Source organism: Cibotium barometz, chromosome 1, assembly GCF_041138505.1.
Source record: "Cibotium barometz isolate CiBa-2024 chromosome 1, ASM4113850v1, whole genome shotgun sequence".
Classification (NCBI taxonomy): Eukaryota; Viridiplantae; Streptophyta; class Polypodiopsida; order Cyatheales; family Cibotiaceae; genus Cibotium; species Cibotium barometz.
Genome location: NC_141046.1, coordinates 67,706,386 through 67,725,987, shown reverse-complemented (window position 1 = coordinate 67,725,987; position 19,602 = coordinate 67,706,386). Strand labels below are relative to the sequence as shown.

The 19,602-nt window shown below is 45.1% G+C and overlaps 1 protein-coding gene across 3 annotated transcripts in view; it reads right to left on the bottom strand.

The window, feature by feature from the left end:
* Positions 1 to 1,094: 1,094 nt before the first annotated feature.
* LOC147642364 (putative F-box protein At5g39460) overlaps positions 1,095 to 19,602 on the bottom strand; it is a 53,296-nt gene continuing 34,788 nt past the window's right edge. Inside the window, exons 4-9 of one of the 3 annotated variants that reach the window (XM_086805682.1) lie at positions 9,987 to 10,241; positions 9,247 to 9,331; positions 2,525 to 2,716; positions 2,260 to 2,398; positions 1,982 to 2,176; positions 1,095 to 1,395 (exon numbers count right to left, since the gene is read on the bottom strand). In XM_086805682.1, the coding sequence (XP_086661808.1) occupies positions 1,984 to 2,176; positions 2,260 to 2,398; positions 2,525 to 2,716; positions 9,247 to 9,331; positions 9,987 to 10,241 (864 nt within the window). In that variant the 3' untranslated portion in view covers positions 1,095 to 1,395; positions 1,982 to 1,983. Of the gene's footprint in view, positions 1,396 to 1,749; positions 2,177 to 2,259; positions 2,399 to 2,524; positions 2,717 to 9,246; positions 9,332 to 9,986; positions 10,242 to 19,602 lie in introns of those variants that run through there. The other 2 variants (XM_086805678.1, XM_086805675.1) reach the window with 2 other exon arrangements.

Genomic DNA, 19,602 nt, shown 5'->3' with positions numbered 1-19,602 from the left:
CGGTGTTAGTGTATGTATCTCATAGTAAACTGGGCATCGAGGTAGATAATGCTCCTCAGACTCAACCTCCCCAATACTACATCGCTTGCACCTCCGTATGTCTCATGGGATGACATCTACCTCCTCATCTCAATCCAAAGGCGGTGCCCTAAGTTGACCAATGGCAATCCTCATGGCATGGGACATGTGGAGATAATTGAGCCTCTCAATGAAACCATCCCCAATGACCCTCAAGAAATGCTCTATATAGGACTGAAGCTTCGAGGAAAGCTTAGTCGAGAATATCCATGTGTAGTCTGTATGGTCAAATCTAGGCGAATGATGCACTTGCGTGAGACAAGCTATACACAAAGGGGGGAGATGATCCATTCCAAAGCCATGTGACTCAAACCAACTAGTGATGTGTGCGTACCAACAACTCCTATGACCCTCTTGTGCCATCTATCTAGAGGCCTGGGAGGCAATCTCTAATGGTGTGTAGATGTGTTGTGTATGATGGCTTGGGACAACATGCCATCTATAACAAGGATATGGCTCAAACCCGGCCAATACTACGGCATGTAGCATTCATGTGTGAGAGCAAGGTGTGTGTGGCAAGGGGAGGCAAGATATGGTGAAGGCCAGGTATGTGTGATCAACAGCTCATGCTTGACTCCCATGTTCAAGAAACTCCTATCACAGATAGTGATGTCCTTAGTGTCCTTTGATGATCGTTGTAGCCCTAGCTCCATAAGGTCTATGTATGCAAGCATGATTAGGCCTGCATGAAAGTTGTGCATATGCACCTGCATCACACGTCCATGCATTGAAAGTCACCCAACAAGAGGATATCTCCCAGTTGAGCAAACTCCACAATATCTGCTAACAAAGGGGCATATGGCAACTGATGACGGCTGTCCATCCTGCAACAAGTCTAGTGCATAAGCAGGTTTCTCTTGTGGAAAAACTTACCGCAGGATAATATGTGGGAACCTGGCCAGACTGAACGCATCCACATGAGGAAGACCTCATCCCACCTGCCCACTTGAGCAATCTGCATAGGTGAAGCCTAGAAAGAGAGAGAGAGAGAGAGAGAATAAATAACTGGCTTGGACCCCCTGTCAGTGCATGCATGTTTTTGGACCCTACTAAGATGCATTGCATGTTTGGGGCTCTACTTGCAATTTCCAATTCACTGGAAAGCTGGACTACCACATAATTTATCACCCTTTCCACAATTTGGAAACAGCTTCAAATACTTAAATTTGATAAGCTCTCATCAATAGACATGTACATTAAGCGAGGCCAAGATCTTTTCAATCCACCCTTGGAAGATGCTATTCAAAAGAACTGAGAGTTCAAGCAAAAAAATGGCATGGCTGCATTGATGTGTGAGTTGATGTTGAGAATTGGTACCTAGGCATTATACATACAGATTGTTCAGTTCTAGCTGTAAATAAGAATTTTCCAAAACAAGTTCACAAATCCTCTCAGGCAACATGGAATTGTTCTTATGTCTATTCAAGTGGATGTATATCTATGAGCCAGCATACAAGGAACACTAACACAAGCTTTTCATGTCAAGATCAATCAAGAAATAGTAGAACCACCACTCTTTGGATACCAATCTGTTAACATTGAAACTTGTTGCAACTGCAGACCATATTCCAAACATTCACAAAGCATTAAATAATAAGCTTTCCTAACGAGGTTCACATGCTCAGTACCGTTGTGCATGAATGCAGAGTTGTGCACATGAAAGTCATAACACAAGGTGCAATAACGTTTCTTATTGAAGAATTATTCCACATAAAACCATTATTCCGGTAAAATCATCATATAAAGCCATGATTCTACAAGAAACTTCAAACCACATACACCTTGCAAACAAATAAAACATACACAGCTTTAGCATCACTACAATGTAATCTATGAAGGTACGCATGCATGTGAATGAGGCTATCATCTAAAATTCTATGTAATAGTTGACAGCTGTCATCACCTTCATTTACAAGATCTTGCCAGCCGCTCTTGAGATTGGTACAATGCTGCCAAATTCAGCTTCTCAAAAGGCACCACAAAATTGACATCCTCCCATAGAAAAGCTATTTGCCCACCTTCGCTTACAAGTAGATGACCAGGCACCCATAACGGATTCCGAAAGTTATGGCCGGCGATACGCCCATGGCCCTTGTACCTGCACAGATGCACCCAAATGACTTGTGCAAAATGCAAATAAACTTGTATGACAAGTTGATCGGTTTTGATTAATCTGCTTACAGTTTCACAATTTTGAACTGTTGAAAACCAGTTCTCAATTGAAGATCAACTATTTGTTGCAACTCCACAGGAACCTCCAATGTCTCCAAAGAGAGGCTCACTCTGAAAGATACTTGACCACAAGGAACATTTGGATCACCTATATCATGATAGTTTATTGCAATACATATGTAAGCCACTATGGACTATAGATTGCAAAGGTTAAACTTCTTGGTGATTGTACCAACTCAAAAATTGCAATGATGTTCATGATTAGCTTACACACCTAGAACCTTGGTTCCAGATATCCCTTCGTAAGTCTGTGTGACATTGATAATTTCAACACCATGTGGACCATAAATTCCACTCCACAAGCCAACAAGCTCTTTTTCCGGAGTTGCCTCTGCCACTGTAAGCCTGCTATACGAGCATCTCACAACGTGTCCCTGTTCCATGCTGCTCTCCTCATTACAATGTCCTAAAAAGATTGCATCGTGTGAGAAAAACAAACTCTCTCTCTCTCTCTCTCTCTCTCTCTCTCTCTCTCTCACACACACACACACACGCGCACGCGCAGAAAGAAGGCAAGTGGGCAGTCTATCATGAACGTAGAGCGCTCATTGAGGATTTCCGGAAACCCAAAAAAAAAATGGAGACGAAACCCCCAAAAAAATAGTACTAGTTGATTTTTAGCAAAGGTGATTGTACTTGATACTACTTGACATTGCAAATTCATTAGTAGATTAGTAGGATGCTTTCGTGTATGTTTTCCTTTTTGGACCATAGATTTAGCTCAAGACCAACATGGTCTTTCAATTATGTATTTGTCTCATGTTTGGCCTTCTGTGGACATTGATATTACTTCCTTTCTTCTTTCTCTCTTTTTTGAGTCCACCTCTCCTCAGAGTTTGTGATCGAGCACTAAATGCATGTGGTAGATTTTCTTGAGCCCACAGCAGCCTCTCAAAGGCTAAAATCTGCATATCTAAAAGGATCAACTGCCCATTGGTGGTGGTTGTCAGAAAAGCTCTCGGGTACTCCTGTGAGCACTTAGGCTGAATTTAAAACCAAGTTCTATGCTCAATTTTTGCCTTTCGAATGCCATGAACAACATTAGAAAGAAGTGGTATTGGTTAAAGCAAAATGATGGGGAAAAGGTACATGCATATGTGGCCAAATTCTGGAAGGTACTACTTTTGGAAGTCTCTTTTTTAATGACCATTAATGATGAGGAGAAGAAAAGGAAGTTCGAGTCCGGCCTTCTATCGATTCGGTTTGCCCAAACGCATTTTACAAGAGCTTATTTCAGCATCTATTGCCACAGAGCAATTACAAGAGAAGTTGATAGAAAGTGACAAGGATGAACACATGAAAAAGGGGAAGGACAAAGCTGTCCAAAACCAGCAAACTGGTGGACAGCCACTAAAAAGGGATGTAAATGATGCCAATAAGGGGTCTAAAGCTAAAGCTAAGTCCAAGAAGAAGAGTGGGTACAAAAGGTAGCTGTGGGCTGAAACTAAAGCAAAGGGAAAAATATATGCATCAAGGGAAGTGCTTCAAATGTGGTAGCAAAGACAAAACATCTTCTTAGTGCCCAGATAAAGGTCAAGTGCAAGTATGCAAGTGTTTTTCCATGTGTTTGCAATAAGGCAATATAATGATGACAGGGTCAACGCATGGCAGATTCTGCTGTTGAAAACCACACGTATGAATATGACTACTGACATCGCCGTTGTCTAGAGGCTGTACTTCTGTGGTCACACGTGGACTGTACCGGCTGTTCTTGTGGAGTCGCTAACTATGAAGATCTGCCCGGTGCCTTCTATCACTCTTGTGCACCTCCCATCGTCCAATGGGCGTGCACAGGTGAAGACTACAACCATCTGTTTCCGCTCGCTTTGCTGATGTTGGTCGGGGAGAGAGAGAGAGAGAGAGAGAGAGAGAGAGAGAGAGAGAGAGAACCCTGGTGATCTTCTGATTGGGGGCTCTTACCTATGGCCATGGCCTCGACACACATACGTGAAGACGAAGACTTGTGTGGAGCACTTCGGTTGCCAACCATGTGCACATGCTCTGGTCTACTACCGCTTGGTCCTGGTGCTCACATGCTTTTCTCGGAGGCCTGTGGAGGGTACTATGGGAAGGGCGTGATGCTGGAGCTTGGTCAACGTGGAGCTCTTCCTTGGAGGTGGATATCGAGTCTACATCGACACCGAGCCACTGTTTGGTACCTGTTTTTCATGTCATTTGTATTGAAAATCTGATACAATGTGCCCATGAATCTTGTACATTCAAATACTCTTTAAATATAAAATATTATCGAGGGGAGGGTCGGCCCATTCCAGCCCCAGTGCAGGTGTCACCATTTTCAGCATAGTGAATTTGCTTTATTCAGTTGTGCTATCTTTGCTTTGTGTTGTGTCATATACTATCTTGTTTATGGTATTAATGGTTTAAGTGTAACGAGATTGTGGTCGACCCTGACAAGAGCAATTACATGCAAGCACCATAAGCTTCTAGCTTGAAGCCTACAAAAACTAGACAAAAGTTGAAACTAGACCAAAAGAACAAGAAGGGCAAGACAAGGGCACCTTGTCTGAAACTGCTGAACTGCAAAAGTACCGTAAGAAAAGTCAATGTTTTCTGCCACTCCATCAGACAAAAAAAAAAGTTCGAGACAATATTGCACTCATCCAAGTACAAACCTAAGTAAGTCGCGTTGAGCTGCAAGCTGCTCCCTCAAACAATGCCACAAACCCCCCCCCCCCCCCCCCCCCCCCCCGCCCGCGCCCCCGCACGCGCCCCATTTCCCTCTCAGTTGCGTCTTCCCTTTCCCTCCGTTCCTTCAAGCGAATTCTTTGTTCTTGGGTATTTCTCTTTTGGCAAGCCTTGGCCCCTTCTGGTCTTCACCCCTTAGAAGGACTCCATGGCAGCAGCTCCGTCATCCCCGCCGACCGAGGCCGCCATTCCTTGCCTATCTTTCTTTGAAGCGGACCTCCAGCTCCTCACTACGACCTTTGCATATTTAGAGGCCTCCACTCTGGTATGCAAGATTGTCGGTAGCCACCCTACGCACTGACAACTCAGAGATCTTCTCCAAGCTAGCCTCCTTGGAGTGCCTACAAAGATCACAGACATTCATCCTTTGGGGTGCAGCTACTACCAGGTTGAATTTGAGATGTGTAACATGAGAGGGATTGATCGTAGTAATCACAACCTTAGGCTAACTAAACTTTACTTAATGATGCTTAAGAGAGACAATTAGTGTCAATGCAATGCAATGCAGCTATATTAGATGACTGGGTTACAATGATATCTAAATAGATCTATGATGTTGTCCTAGATGAAGATCCTTCTCGGGATGAGAGGGATAGGCTTAATGCTGATGATGAGGACTGTTCCTTGCTCCAATGCTGAGGTCCACCAATCGGCTGTCGGCTTCCCTCGATGTAGGAGGAGGAGGATGACTGAATATTGCTGAATAGTAAACTGTTGTCCCACTGACTTCCCTTGTCTCCTAGGAAAGAAACGCTGAAGAAAAGCTGAGATGATGGACTGAATATGCTGCGCTTCTATATATATGGTGTGCTGCTGTTGGTCGGGCAGTCTACTGCTGTTGGCCAGCCTGTCTAATGCTCCACGACTGGCAAATATTCAATAAATGCTCTTTAACTGCTATCACCTGGTTCCAATAGTACCGGACCTGATGCTAATACATGCTCTAAATGCCTTTGTGTACTGAAGATGGCTAATGTACTGATGTTGGTGCTGAAACAGCCCCAAACACATGTTTGCATATGCTGAAAAATGCCTGAATAATGCTTAAAAGCCTTGCAGATGCAAGACTTACTGCTAGGATGACTGCTATGCAAGCCATGTGCAACCCTATATGCTGTGCAAGAATGCAGGTGGATGGGTTACTAATGCATGCCTAAGGGGAAATCCCTAAGGATGGCCTGCAAGATTTTGAGAACTGAGTTTAACTGTGCGGAAGCGATTAACATGATGACTGACTAAATGAATGATGGAATGAAAATGATCTAAGGCTGGTTACCCTGTAATGCTCTAATACCAATGTGACATGCGAGGGATTGATCGTAGTAATCACAACCTTAGGCTAACTAAACTTTACTAAATGATGCTTAAGAGATAGACAATTAGTGGCAATGCAGCTATATTAGATGAATGGGTTACAATGAGATCTAAATAGATCTATGATGCTATCCTAGATGAAGATCCTTCTCAGGATGAGAGGGATAGGCTTAATGCTGATGATGAGGATTGTTCCTTGCTCCAATGCTGAGGTCCACCAATTGGCTGCCGGCTTCCCTCGATGTAGGAGGAGGAGGATGACTGAATACTGCTGAATATGCTGATTAGATGACTATATGCTGAGTAAACTGCTGTCCCACTGACTTCCCTTGTCTCCTAGGAAAGAAACGCTGAAGAGAAGCTGCAATGATGGACTGAATATGCTGCGCTTCTATATATATGGTGTGCTGCTGTTGGTCGGGCAGTCTACTGCTGTCGGCCAGCCTGTCTAATGCTCCACGACTGGCAAATATTCAATAAATGCTCTTTAACTGCTGTCAGCTGCTGACCAAGCTGTCAGCTGGTTCCAACAAGACCCGACCTGATGCTAATAAATGCTCTAAATGCCTTTGTGTGCTGAAGATGGCTAATGTACTGATGTTGGTGCTGAAACAGCCCCAAACACATGTTTGCAAATGCTGAAAAATGCCTGAATAATGCTTAAATGTCTTGCTTAATGTTTATGGATGCTTAATGATGCCATGCCACTTGTACACCTGATGGGTGTCCACGTGACAACACGCAAGCGGCATCAGATCGAGTCATGCAACTAAGCCCCTCCGCATTGCATACAGCCCAGGCCTTTGCGAGGTGGTAGCACGGCTTTGACTCCGCATCCAACCCACCACTGGCTAGCGTTTCAGGCTTTCCCGTGAGACAGTCACTTCCCATGCCTCAAGAAGGAATACCCTCCTCTTCTCCCAGTGATTGGTAGAGCCATTGGGAGAGTGATGGAATCCCCCCCCCCCCAACACACTATCGCTTCGTCCCTTGCACGGGCGGCCAGGATTCCATCCCTTCGCATCTATATTGCCTCGCTGGAGACAGTGCCTCACGTCATATCCCTTCCTTGCCTTCGAGGAGACCCCATCCTACAAAGAGTGGAGTACTCAGGCCTTCCCGGCCAGTGCTTCATTTGTAGCCAGACGGGACACCTCACCAAAGCTTGCCCTTGGCACCAAACAAGGAGGTGCCCCCCCCCCGGCGGTCCCAACTCAGATCATCACCAAGGGGCAGAGAGAGAGAGGCACGCTCTCAGGTAGCCGAGCACCAAGACCTGACCGCGGACAACTCTGCTGCGTCTTGCTTCTCTACAACATCTTCAGGAGAGTTCCCCTGATAGCCCGTGGATTGAGAGACAGCTTGCTGCCGCCCGTATGAAGATTAGATCCATCGAGGAGAGGAGGGTGGATTTAGCCTAGCTTTTGGGGACAAATTTGCAGCCAGCCTACTCTGAGCTTGGGATCACCTCAAGCCGGCCCTTAGGCAGTTAGCTTCGGTAGCGTCGGAGGAGCGTCTTTGGCAGCCCTTGATCTGGAACCCCCTGATCCGTTTACACAATGGCCATATGTTGGGGGCCCGACCTCATGTATCATGGGGAGCGTTGAGCATAGGACCTGCCAAGTCCTTTGGAGATTGGCTTGCCCCCAAACAGGTTCCCCCGGAGGCTCAGGAGAGAGGCAGAGATAGACACAACCTCAACATCCACTCTGTTATTCCCCAAGAGTGGCTGACCCCTATCCCAAACTGACCCCCCCACACTGGCTAGGCATGTTTACTAGGCATGATATTCTCTTGGCACTCCATGGCATGGATGAGGGATGTGGTTTGTATCATGGGAAGCGTTGAGCACAGGACCTGCCAGCGTCTTCAGGAGAGTTCCCCCGATAGCCCGTGGATTGAGACAGCTTGCTGCCGTCCGTATGGAGATCAGATCCATCGAGGAGAGGAGGGCGGATTTAGCCCAACTTTTGAGGACAAATTTGCAGCCAACCTACTCCGAGCTTGGGATCACCTCAGGACAGCCCTTAGGCAATTAGCTTCGGTAGCGTCGGAGGAGCATCTTTGGCAGCCCCTGATCTGGAACCCCCTGATCCGTTTACCCAATGGCCATATGTTGGGGGCCCGACCTCATGTATCATGGGGAGCGTTGAGCATAGGACCTGCCAGGTCCCTTGGAGATTGGCTTGCACACAGACAGCTTCCCTCGAAGGCTAAGGAGAGAGGCATGGCTAGGATCCAGGGTAGAGACAGACACAACCTCGACATCGACTCTGCTATTCCCCAAGAGTGGATGACCCCTATCCCAAACTCGACCCCCCCACACTAGCTAGGCGTGTTTACTAGGCAAAATATTCTCTTGGCAGTCCATGGCGTGGATGAGGGATGTGGTTTGCTCACTTTTCTAATGGTCCCCATGGCAGATTAGACATGGTAATCTTTCAACTTTTCAGAACCTTCTCAATTCTTCCTAGCTTTATGGTGAGAAGGCGGTTTTCATTGCACAGTCATGACATTACTCTTGCCGTACAACTTGAGCCTGTAACAGAAAAATGAAGTCAACCAGCAAACCAGGAGCTTTGGATATACATAGTCAGTCTTTGGCACACTAGAGGTATGATAGGAAAATGTGATAGAGGGAGGCCTTAAAATCCAGGAGGCTAAGGAGTCCACACAAAGACGACAAGGCCACAGCCCAAGATGTATATGTTTTGTTTCAGTCCAGACACCATTAAAAAGTACCCCTCTTAAAGAGATAGGCTGGGCCAATACTACTTGGCTAAAGCACTGGCTGCAACCCATGGAAGACGTAAATGAAAGTCCACCAGCAGCCATAACAATAAAATTCAGAGAAAAAAAGAACCCCTTGTCTTTAAAAATAACACATCACAATGTCTTCATGACTCGGAAACATACCTTCAAAAGCCAAACTGCTTCTGGCAGGTGATGAAAGACGTATAAGATATTGCAATGCTCGTTGCAAAAAGCTGAACCCACCTGACTGCAGTCCAAATCCAACAACTTTTCCTTCTCAATAATATCTTACTGATAATTCTTATGTATACCACAACTTCCTCTTAACAGCCATAAAGTACAGAGAAACCTTCCCAGTAATAAAAGACAAGCCAAGGCACATTTCCCAATTCCTAAACAGATAATACCAAACTAAATGTGCATACCCACACATGCATATGTGTAAGTGCACAAACCTGCTCACATCCACGTGCCACAATCTGAGACATGTTATATCACCTGTCGTGTGCATGCATATATATGCACCCCTGTCCATACCCTTGATCCAGAGCCTGTACGACTGCACCTCAAACTTGAAAAATGGGTGTGCAGTTTTATGAACTTTCACGTAAGCTCTATGTGAGCTTCTGTTCTGTCCATAGCTACAATACATTGTACATTGTAACAAATAAAATAATTGGTGAAAGTAAAGACCCCCTTTTTCATGCTGCTTGTTGGCAATTAACGAGTCCCGTGCACACCTCAAAGAAAGTCCACAAAAACAAGAGTGCTTTGAGCCTATTTCTATCTTTTCACAGAAGATTAAAGTTTGCATTTTCACTTACTAGTCCGGTTAAAAGACTGGAAATCCACACATTTTTGAGGCATACAAGAAGCTAAGCAAAGAAAAGCTGGCACTGCACCTCTTGTGGTCGATGCTGATCTTCTTCAACTACAAATCTACGGTGTAAAAGATGTTGTAGAAGGTCGACCCTTCTTCGCATGGTAACCTGGTCACAAATCCCATCTTGTTCTGCACTCATCCTAAGGTCTGAAAACGTCATCCCTGGAGGTTGCCATTGCTCTGCACCATCCTGAATCATTTCACCTTGGTGTGGACGCAATAGCTGCATCAAAAAGCTATTATCATCTGATCCAAGCACACCATCCTGCAATACCTGAAATAACAATCCACAAACAAAACCTTGATTTCAAAATGTAGGATCCATATTTTACAGAAAAACAGCACCTAGAGAAGATTCCTCACAAAAACTTGCAAAGTTCATTGCCTATGTGCAAGAGTTGTAGACCTTTTGGCCAAGCCATATTTAGAAAGTGCTTTAACATCTCTCTGATCTTTCCTTGCTTCTTGCAACCAACCCCTTGAAGGATCTCATTTGTAGAAAAAAACAGGCTACAAATTTAGGGTTATAAGCCAAGACTACGCGCAAGATCACAATAGAAAATGTGATAACATGAAGGGATGCCAATCGTGGAACAACTTTCAGTAGTACAAGGCACATGAGAGACACGAATTCTGAAAACTCGAACAAGAATATAAATGAGGGACTATGAGCCCTTTTCATAGCAAGCCGTAACCTCCTCTAAGGAGGTGGCTTGTATCACACATACTTCAACACTTGATTAGTCAAAGGGGCCATTTGACTTTTGACACTAAATCAGAGATGCTTACCCTTTTAATTTGTCAAACGATTACTTGATTTTTAACCCTGCACTAGCAACTCTTGCTTATTTATCCCTTGCATCACATGATGCCACATTTGACAGCTGACATGACACATTCACTGGCGTGCTGACTACTCAACAAGTTTGGCATGACATATTGGGTATCAATTTGAAGCTCTTGACAAGATCGACCCAAAGACAACAATTAAATGACAAGTTCATAGCACCACTGAGAGTAGTTAGGTGTTATTTTCAACACTGTCCCATACTGCTTAATACTGGATCATTGTAAGCACAACTCAAGACATGGCATGATCACCATCAGTAACACAGCACGACTGAGAGTGATTAGGTGTTATATCATCAACACCTTCCCATACTGCCTAATACAAGAACACTGTAAGCACAACTCAAGACATGACATGATCACCATCAGTAGAACAAGCTCTTCACATAAAGCCATAGCTAACCTCATGGTATGACCAAGGTGGTTAGAAAGGTTAGGTACCGTACATACAATATGGGTATGATGCAAGTAGTTTTGAATAGTATATATAAGGAATATGATATATTTTAGACAATTGGCTATAATACTTACAAGTTGCATCAGAAAGCCTACGGGATGCGAAGATAAAGCATAGGGGCTGCCTAATAATGTCTAGGACTAACAAGAAACATAAAAGCTTGTGCATTTTGTACGGCATACAGTACGCAAGTGGTAGACCAAGTATTGTACAAATCGCAGGGTTGAATACAAGTACGGAATGCAACTGTGTATGACTGCAAACATATTTAGCAACCTGATGATCTGAATGCATGACAAGACAAGACATGAACGACATGAAGATTACAAGACATGAAATGAGGTCCCACCTACTGTCTTCACTATAGCCAAGGATATTATCCTCTCTCCAGGTTTATCCCACCTACAGTCCTCATTATAACCAGGATATTACCCTCCCTTCAGGGGCTTCTAATCCCTCCCTCAAAAGGTCTTTTGTGCTTGCTGGCTTGCAAAGGACACACATTCTTGTAACCTTAAATACCCATGTGATGGAGGCCACACACTTTAGCTAAATAATAGCTTGACAAGAAAACTAAGCACAAACCATGCAAGAAAAAAACAATTGTCCCAAGCATGACATATCATATAGTCCCGAAAGGAGAGAAACTAGGCTCAAGACAAGACTTGAGTGATGCTTCTTGATCTAGGTACCACCTGATGTGATATCTTGCTTAGATTATGGTTTTCTTGCATGACAAGGATACATTGGTATCAGCTTGCACATGATTGACTGACTGGATACAAGAGAACACAAGGTTCAGCCTTTGCATGATTAGCTGACTCCTACATTGCCAGGATACATGAGATTCAGCCCACATGAACGTCTCCCCAGTTACATGACAAGGAGCCATGAGGCTCATCCTGCACATCAATGGCTGATCAAATACACGATAAGAAACTTGAAGTTCAGCCTACACATGAATAGACAAACGATGGCATAACCTCTATTTCTCTCAACTTTTTCCCTCATTTCTAATATATCTCACAATTTTACTTTTCATATTTACTATATAACATTAAAGACTTCTTGTTTCACAATTATGCTTGAAACCAAGGGCCCTTAGGCCCAAATGATGCTTGCAGCCAGGCTGCACAAGCATTCCAAGACATTCACCTGGATGCTGTAATGGCCCAATCCAGCAAACCTAAACCTAGAAACAACATGCAAGGTCCTAACCATGAAACCCTAGGAAACCTGCCTACATGCAAAAATATGATGGAGGAGAAGATGAACTCCCAGAGATACCCTAGCATGGCATACTACATTAATTTACCCAACCATATACCAATGACTTGGGCATCCAATGTGTACCTTCCCGGCCACACACCATACTCATGCGCCCCTTATCCCCACTGGTACCCCCATGCTACACATCACCATGAATGTTGCCTACTCAAACTTAATCACATAAGTGATGATGTGCAATCTTATAACACCACTAGGCCCCACGGTTTACCCACATGTTCATGCTTTACTGGCGTACATAAAGTCCTCGATGACAAACTCACAAGGATCCTAATGTCACAAAAAACGAAGAATCCCGAAGAGTACAATATCACAATCGTCCTCCTCTTCATTGCAGTAGCAATCAAGCATAGTTCAAAATTAACTCAATCTGCTACAAAGCCAATCAACTCATTTGCAATCAATTCCATGTCTCTAGGGTTCTCCTTGAGCCTCTTGAGTCCCTTGTTTCCTTTCAACACACATAACAATTGGCACACACATCCCATGCTACGTAGGTCTATATCTTCCCAACCCTGCAGAAATGTTCAATAGACTTTTTCACATGTGTCACTACTACATGCAATCCTTGACACCATGTCAAATCTCTTCAAACATACTTCTCCTTGATAGGAATGAAGTTATCAATACAAATCTTAGAAACATTCCAGTTTCACTAGTATACTTGCGTCTCTTCTCCAACAAAGGAATGAAGTGTGCCCCGGCTTGGGTAGTCATCTTGCTATTACCAAGATGAAACTCATAACCATACCAGGTCCTTTCACATCCGTCTCCTTGACCCCTAAAGCCTTCCCAACTATACGACTCCTTGACCCCCAAAGTCTTCTTGACTTCACGTAGCGCACATTATTGTCCGGCACATGGACTGTCATGACTAACATGGCTCACTTTAGCGTGAAACACAGCTCTTTTGAGCATGGGGAACACATCCCCATTCTTGGTATGATGAATCAAAGGGAAGTTGATACGTGACCAATACGGTACAGACTGGATGCCCAGGACCCCTAGGATATATATGGTTGGGTGGATTACCATAGTATGCCATGCTAGGATTCTTCTTGCTATCTTTGGGAGTTCATCGTGTCCTCCATCATGTTTTTGCATGTAGGTAGATTTCCTAAGGTTTCATGGTTACAACCTTGTTTCTAGGTGTAGGGTTTGCCAGATTGGGCCATCACATTAAGTGGAAATGTCATGGCCCTGTGAAAATGGAACAGCACGAGTGTGGGCATGGTGGTTGCGGAGTCAAAATATTGAATGATTCACATGGGGGGTGCCCGGACAGAGTTACTGATGTGTGGACATCCCTAGGTGTGAAGGGGGGAACTAGAACATTAGAATTTTAATGTTTTATTAAAGTTGCCCCTAGGCCTTAGTGGCCCCTAGGGAACTTTAATAACAATTAAAGTGGGGGGGCCCTAGGATTATTATGGGGAGGGGGCAACTCCACTTTTGCAGTGTAAGCTTCTCTCTCCACTCTCTCTCTCTCTTCCTTTTTGGAAAACGTGAAGCCTATGTGCTGTTGGGCTGCGTGGAAAGCAAGAGGAGGAGTCGTCGACTGAAAGAAGGTGTGCTGCTGCTGTTTTCTCTGTGCAAACCAGCCGTACAGCCCTGTACGGACAGGCTGCTGCAAGTACTCTCTTCTGGAACTAGCTGCGCACAGTTGGCTGCGTGTACATCTGCTGTACCAGGCAACTGTAGCAGGCGACTTATCACATGTGGCTGCTGGTTCTGGTAGAGGCCGTACAGCACTGTACGACTACCGTACAGTGTACAGACAGTTTTGGAGCAGGCAGCGCTGGACTATGTTCAAACGGGTACAGCTGAGTGCAGGCGCCTCATCTGTTACAGGCGGCGCAGGCGACTAGCATCCAGACAGCAGGCGGGTTACTGCTGGTTACCGCAGGTACAGTCCGTACAGTCTTGTACGGACAGGTACCAAAAAGTACATACTGGTACAGTGCTGTTTTTCAGGACTGTACAGACTGGTACAGCACTGAGGTGGATACAAGGAGGAGGGTACAGACAAGTACATACACACGTGTGAAGCAGGGTTGTGGAAACAAGTGCCTGCAAGTACAGATTGGTACCGTTACTTCCTCCAGTGCAGATCCACGGGCTGATTTTGGTAAGCTCCGCATCTGTTCATCCATCTCTCTTTCTACTGCTTTATGTCTGTTGCGGATTTGAGTTATCTGGCCCCTTGTGAGAGGAGGGGTATGGCAGATTGACAAGAGTGGAGACAGAGGTTGAACAGTACATGTATGTATGAGCTGAGATGTTGAATCATGTGCTTGAGTTATGCCAGATGTATGCCCATGGCTGCCCTGCTTAGTGGTCTTGGCTGATCAGAGGGAGGCACAGTGTGTTGCTTTGAGACACAGATCTGTGTGCGTGGATCCTCTGTGCTAAGAGGTATTGTGGGCCGTCAGATTGGACATACAGGTGTAATCTCTTGGCTGATTTTGGTTGTACTCAGCCTTTCATACTTTTGGAATTGAATAAAGGAATACCGCAAGGGGCGCCAAGCTTTGGGGCCAACAGGTGTCGCTTTGTTTTCAGATTTGGGCACTCTAGCCCCAATCTTTTCTGTTTTCATATCTAGACTACAAGTGGACGGGTGACTGCTAGTCTACCGCACTCTGGTTTCTATCAGAGGCCGGTTTCAAGGTTCCGTTGCCGGGACCAATCATCAACTTTCTGAAGGGGGTGAGCTCGTGGTTGCCTCGAAGAAAGCCATCGCTGAAAATTCAGCAAACATGTCTGATACAGAGGATGAGTATTTCTATCATGAAGAGGAAGAGCAAGAGACTTCTCCTGAGAGAGATGTATCTGAGGATATTCATGCAGGAGAACACGCTGCAGATGTTGAGCCTTATGAGGATGTAACACAGCCAGAGGATGTACATGGTAAAGAGGATGATGATGCTCGGTTCAAAGATCGTTTGGCTAGTGTTATGGATGTATTTATGCAGCTCACACAGAGTGAGAGATTTGCTGAATTTATGAGATCCCGCACAGAGCCCGAGAAAAAGAAGGAGGAGGTTCGTTCTAAGAATCTTCCACAGGGTCATAGTGGTGCCATCCCACAGGAACCATCTTTTGGCCAGTTTCCGAACATGCAGCATGCTTATGGTGCAAACTCTCAGAGTTCCTTCTATGGACAGCCACCTATTCCTCAGCAGAATATGCATCCAAGTTATTTTGGTGGTGGCTCGGTGTTCCAATCTATGACTGGGGGTTATCCTCAGGGAGGCATGGGTATATGCACGGGCCTTTTGGAGCTAATTTTCAGCCTGGTATGCAGGGGAATATGTATGGTGGTATGCAGTCCGGTATGCAAGGAAATATGTTTGGGGGCATGCAACCTGGGATGCAAGGCAATATGTTTGGTGGTATGTAGCCAGGTATGCATAATGGAATGTTTGGAAACATGGCTGGAATGTATGGTATGCCTAGTGTGGGAGTGGGAAATGTTGACCCAATGATGGGTATGAATGTTGGGGGCAGCAATCTTGCGAAACCACTTCCATATGACAATCTAACGCCTATGGGAAAGGCGAAGGATTACAAGGAAGGGGGAGCTAAAGTGAAGTTTGATACATTCAGTGGGGCCAAAGATAAATTGAAAGCACTTACCTTTTTACAGCAGTTTGATGCTGCTTTTTCTGGTGGGAATTACACAGAGTCCTCTAAGGTGAGGAAAGCTACCACTTTTCTCAAGGGCAATGCTTTGCAGTGGTGGTCTACTCTTCTTTTGCAGGGCATAGCACCCACCACTTGGGTCCAATTTAAACAGGTTTTCTCTTCCGTATGGCTCACATCTACATTTAAGGTGGATGTTATGACTGCATGGCACAAATTGGATGCTTCAAAGTATGAGAATTTGGAGGATTATAACAAGAAGTTTTGGGAAGCTTTACTCCCAGTGACTTCTTACCGTGCAGTGCCATTGTCTGAGCAGGTAGAGATTCGCGCAGAGGAGATGGGGCCGTTACATGAGGCTAATATGGCTTGTCCAGGGTTTGCAGAACCCGTTACTCCTATCATTGGGAAGCTTCGGCTTCATTTGCAGGGTTATGTGGACAGCGAAGAGTTCTTTATCATGCCACTTGATGGCTGTGATGTTTTGTTGGGGATGCCATGGTGCCACAGAGTACATGCGGTGGTGGATATTGTGAACCCTCACAGGGTACTTCGGTGCATGCGAAGGATGGAATAATAACCATTGCCCCAAGGAAACAGGCCTATTACTTACAATAGGAAAATCACTCTGACTCATAGAGGGAAAGAACATGTATTGGATGTAAAACTCAAAGGGGAATCTGTTCCTATTGTATCCGCTTCGGCGATTTCATCAGTAATGAAAAAGCATCTTTCCGCGTACTTGATTTATGCAAAGGATGCACAGGATGATGAGTCTAAGTCTAATTTGTCTATGTTAGATAAGGACAGGACTGATTTCTTATGTGGGTTTCAAGATTGTTTTTCCGAGTCATTGCCAGGAGAACTTCCTCCTGAGAGGCCAGAAGATCATGCCATTGATCTGATTCCTGGTAGTACTCCACCAAATAGACCGCCGTACCGTGTTAGTGCAGCCCAACAGGAAGAGATTCTGAGTCAGGTGCAAGAGCTTTTGAATAAAGGGTTGATACAGCCTAGCTCATCACCCTTTTGCTCACCTGTGCTCTTAGTGTAGAAGAAAGATGGTTCTTGGCGCATGTGTATTGATTACAGGGCGCTGAACAAGAATACCATCAAGAATCGATTCCCCATACCGAGGATCGATGACATTTTGGACCGCTTACAGGGCTCCACAGTCTTTAGTCATATTGACTTGAAAAGCGGGCATCATCAGATACGCATTAGACCCGAGGATGTGCATAAGACAGCATTCCGAACCACGTTTGGGTTGTATGAGTTCTTGGTTATGCCCTTTGGTTTGACAAATGCGCCTGCCACATTTAACAGAATGATGGACAGGATTTTCAGGCCTCATAGAGAGTTTGTGGGCACATTCTTTGATGATATGATTGTGCATTCACAAACTGAGGAAGAGCATAGAAGGCATTTGGCCATTGTGTTTGCAGAACTCAGAAACCATAGGCTGGTTGTTAATGGCAAGAAGAGTGAGTTCTTTTTGCAAGAGATACATTTCTTGGGGCATATTGTATCTCCGCATGGAGTCCGTATGGATCCAGCAAAAGTGGAAGCAATTCTTAATTGGCCAGATTTGAGGACTGTGCATGATGTACGCAGCTTTCTAGGATTGTGTTCCTATTACAGGCGTTACATACGGTACTTTGCTGAAATTGCTTTGCCTCTTCATGCTTTGACGAAGAAGGCAACTTCGTTTAGATGGGCTGATCGGGAAATTTCAACATTCAAAAAGCTCAAAGAAAAGCTTACTTCGGATCCAGTATTGGTGTTACCGGACCTCCGAAAGGCTTTTGTTGTCCAGTGTGATGCATGTGGAAGTAGCATTGGTGCAGTTCTCATGCAAGAGGGACATGTGATAGCCTATGAGAGTAGAATATTGCAAGATGCTGATAAGCATTTACAGGGTGAAGCTACCAGATCACTGGAGGATTCACAATGCTTTTCACGTGAGTCTCCTTAGACCTTTCCGTGGGGATGTGCCTGAGGATGTATCAGATGAGGCTCAGCCGGAAGTTGAGGAACTTGATGAGGTTCTGATTCCAGAGCAGATACTGGCACATAAGAAAGGAAGGTACGAGGTAAAGTTTCCCGTCGCTATCTTGTGAAGTTCAAGAACTATTCACCGATGGATGCGAAGTGGATGGAGGAAGGTGACTTAACAGATTCACCTCAGGTTTTGCAGCTTTATCTCGATGCCTTTGAGTTAGAGCCGACTCTTGTTGTGGCTCATTCAGGTTCAGCAGAGCATGGGTCTGGAGCATTACCTGATGCTCAAGAGGGGGGTAGCACCTCCACTCCCTTGATACAGACAGGCTCAAATGACATCTAGAGGTCGCTTGGTGCAGTTTTTATCTCACCCGAAGGTACTGAGGCTGACAATACATCTGTTTATGGGACTTCTATGATATATGTGTACTAGTCACATGGGATTTTGTGGATATGTATGGTTCACAGTGGTATACAACTTGGACTATTACTACGCCATTGTTTTGCAGTGAATGATGTTGATACATGTGCATGGCTTAGAGAGATTGGGATGCTGATCTTGCCATATTGTATATTTCACTTTGGATATTTTGTTGTATCACCAGAATGCAATCGAGGACGCTTGCCATTTTTCAAGAGGGGGGTATGTCATGGCCCTGTGAAAAATGGAACAGCACGAGTGTGGGCATGGTGGTTGCGGAGTCAAAATATTGAATGATTCACATGGGGGGTGCCCGGACAGAGTTACTGATGTGTGGACATCCCTAGGTGTGAAGGGGGGAACTAGAACATTAGAATTTTAATGTTTTATTAAAGTTGCCCCTAGGCCTTAGTGGCCCCTAGGGAACTTTAATAACAATTAAAGTGGGGGGGCCCTAGGATTATTATGGGGAGGGGGCAACTCCACTTTTGCAGTGTAAGCTTCTCTCTCCACTCTCTCTCTCTTCCTTTTTGGAAAACGTGAAGCCTATGTGCTGTTGGGCTGCGTGGAAAGCAAGAGGAGGAGTCGTCGACTGAAAGAAGGTGTGCTGCTGCTGTTTTCTCTGTGCAAACCAGCCGTACAGCCCTGTACGGACAGGCTGCTGCAAGTACTCTCTTCTGGAACTAGCTGCGCACAGTTGGCTGCGTGTACATCTGCTGTACCAGGCGACTATCACATGTGGCTGCTGGTTCTGGTAGAGGCCGTACAGCACTGTACGACTGCCGTACAGTGTACGGACAGTTTTGGAGCAGGCAGCGCTGGACTGTGTTCAGACGGGTACAGCTGAGAGCAGGCGCCTCATCTGTTGCAGGCGGCGCAGGCGACTAGCATCCAGACAACAGGCGGGTTACTGCTCGTTACTGCAAGTACAGCCCGTACAGTCTTGTACGGATAGGTACCAACAAGTACGTACTG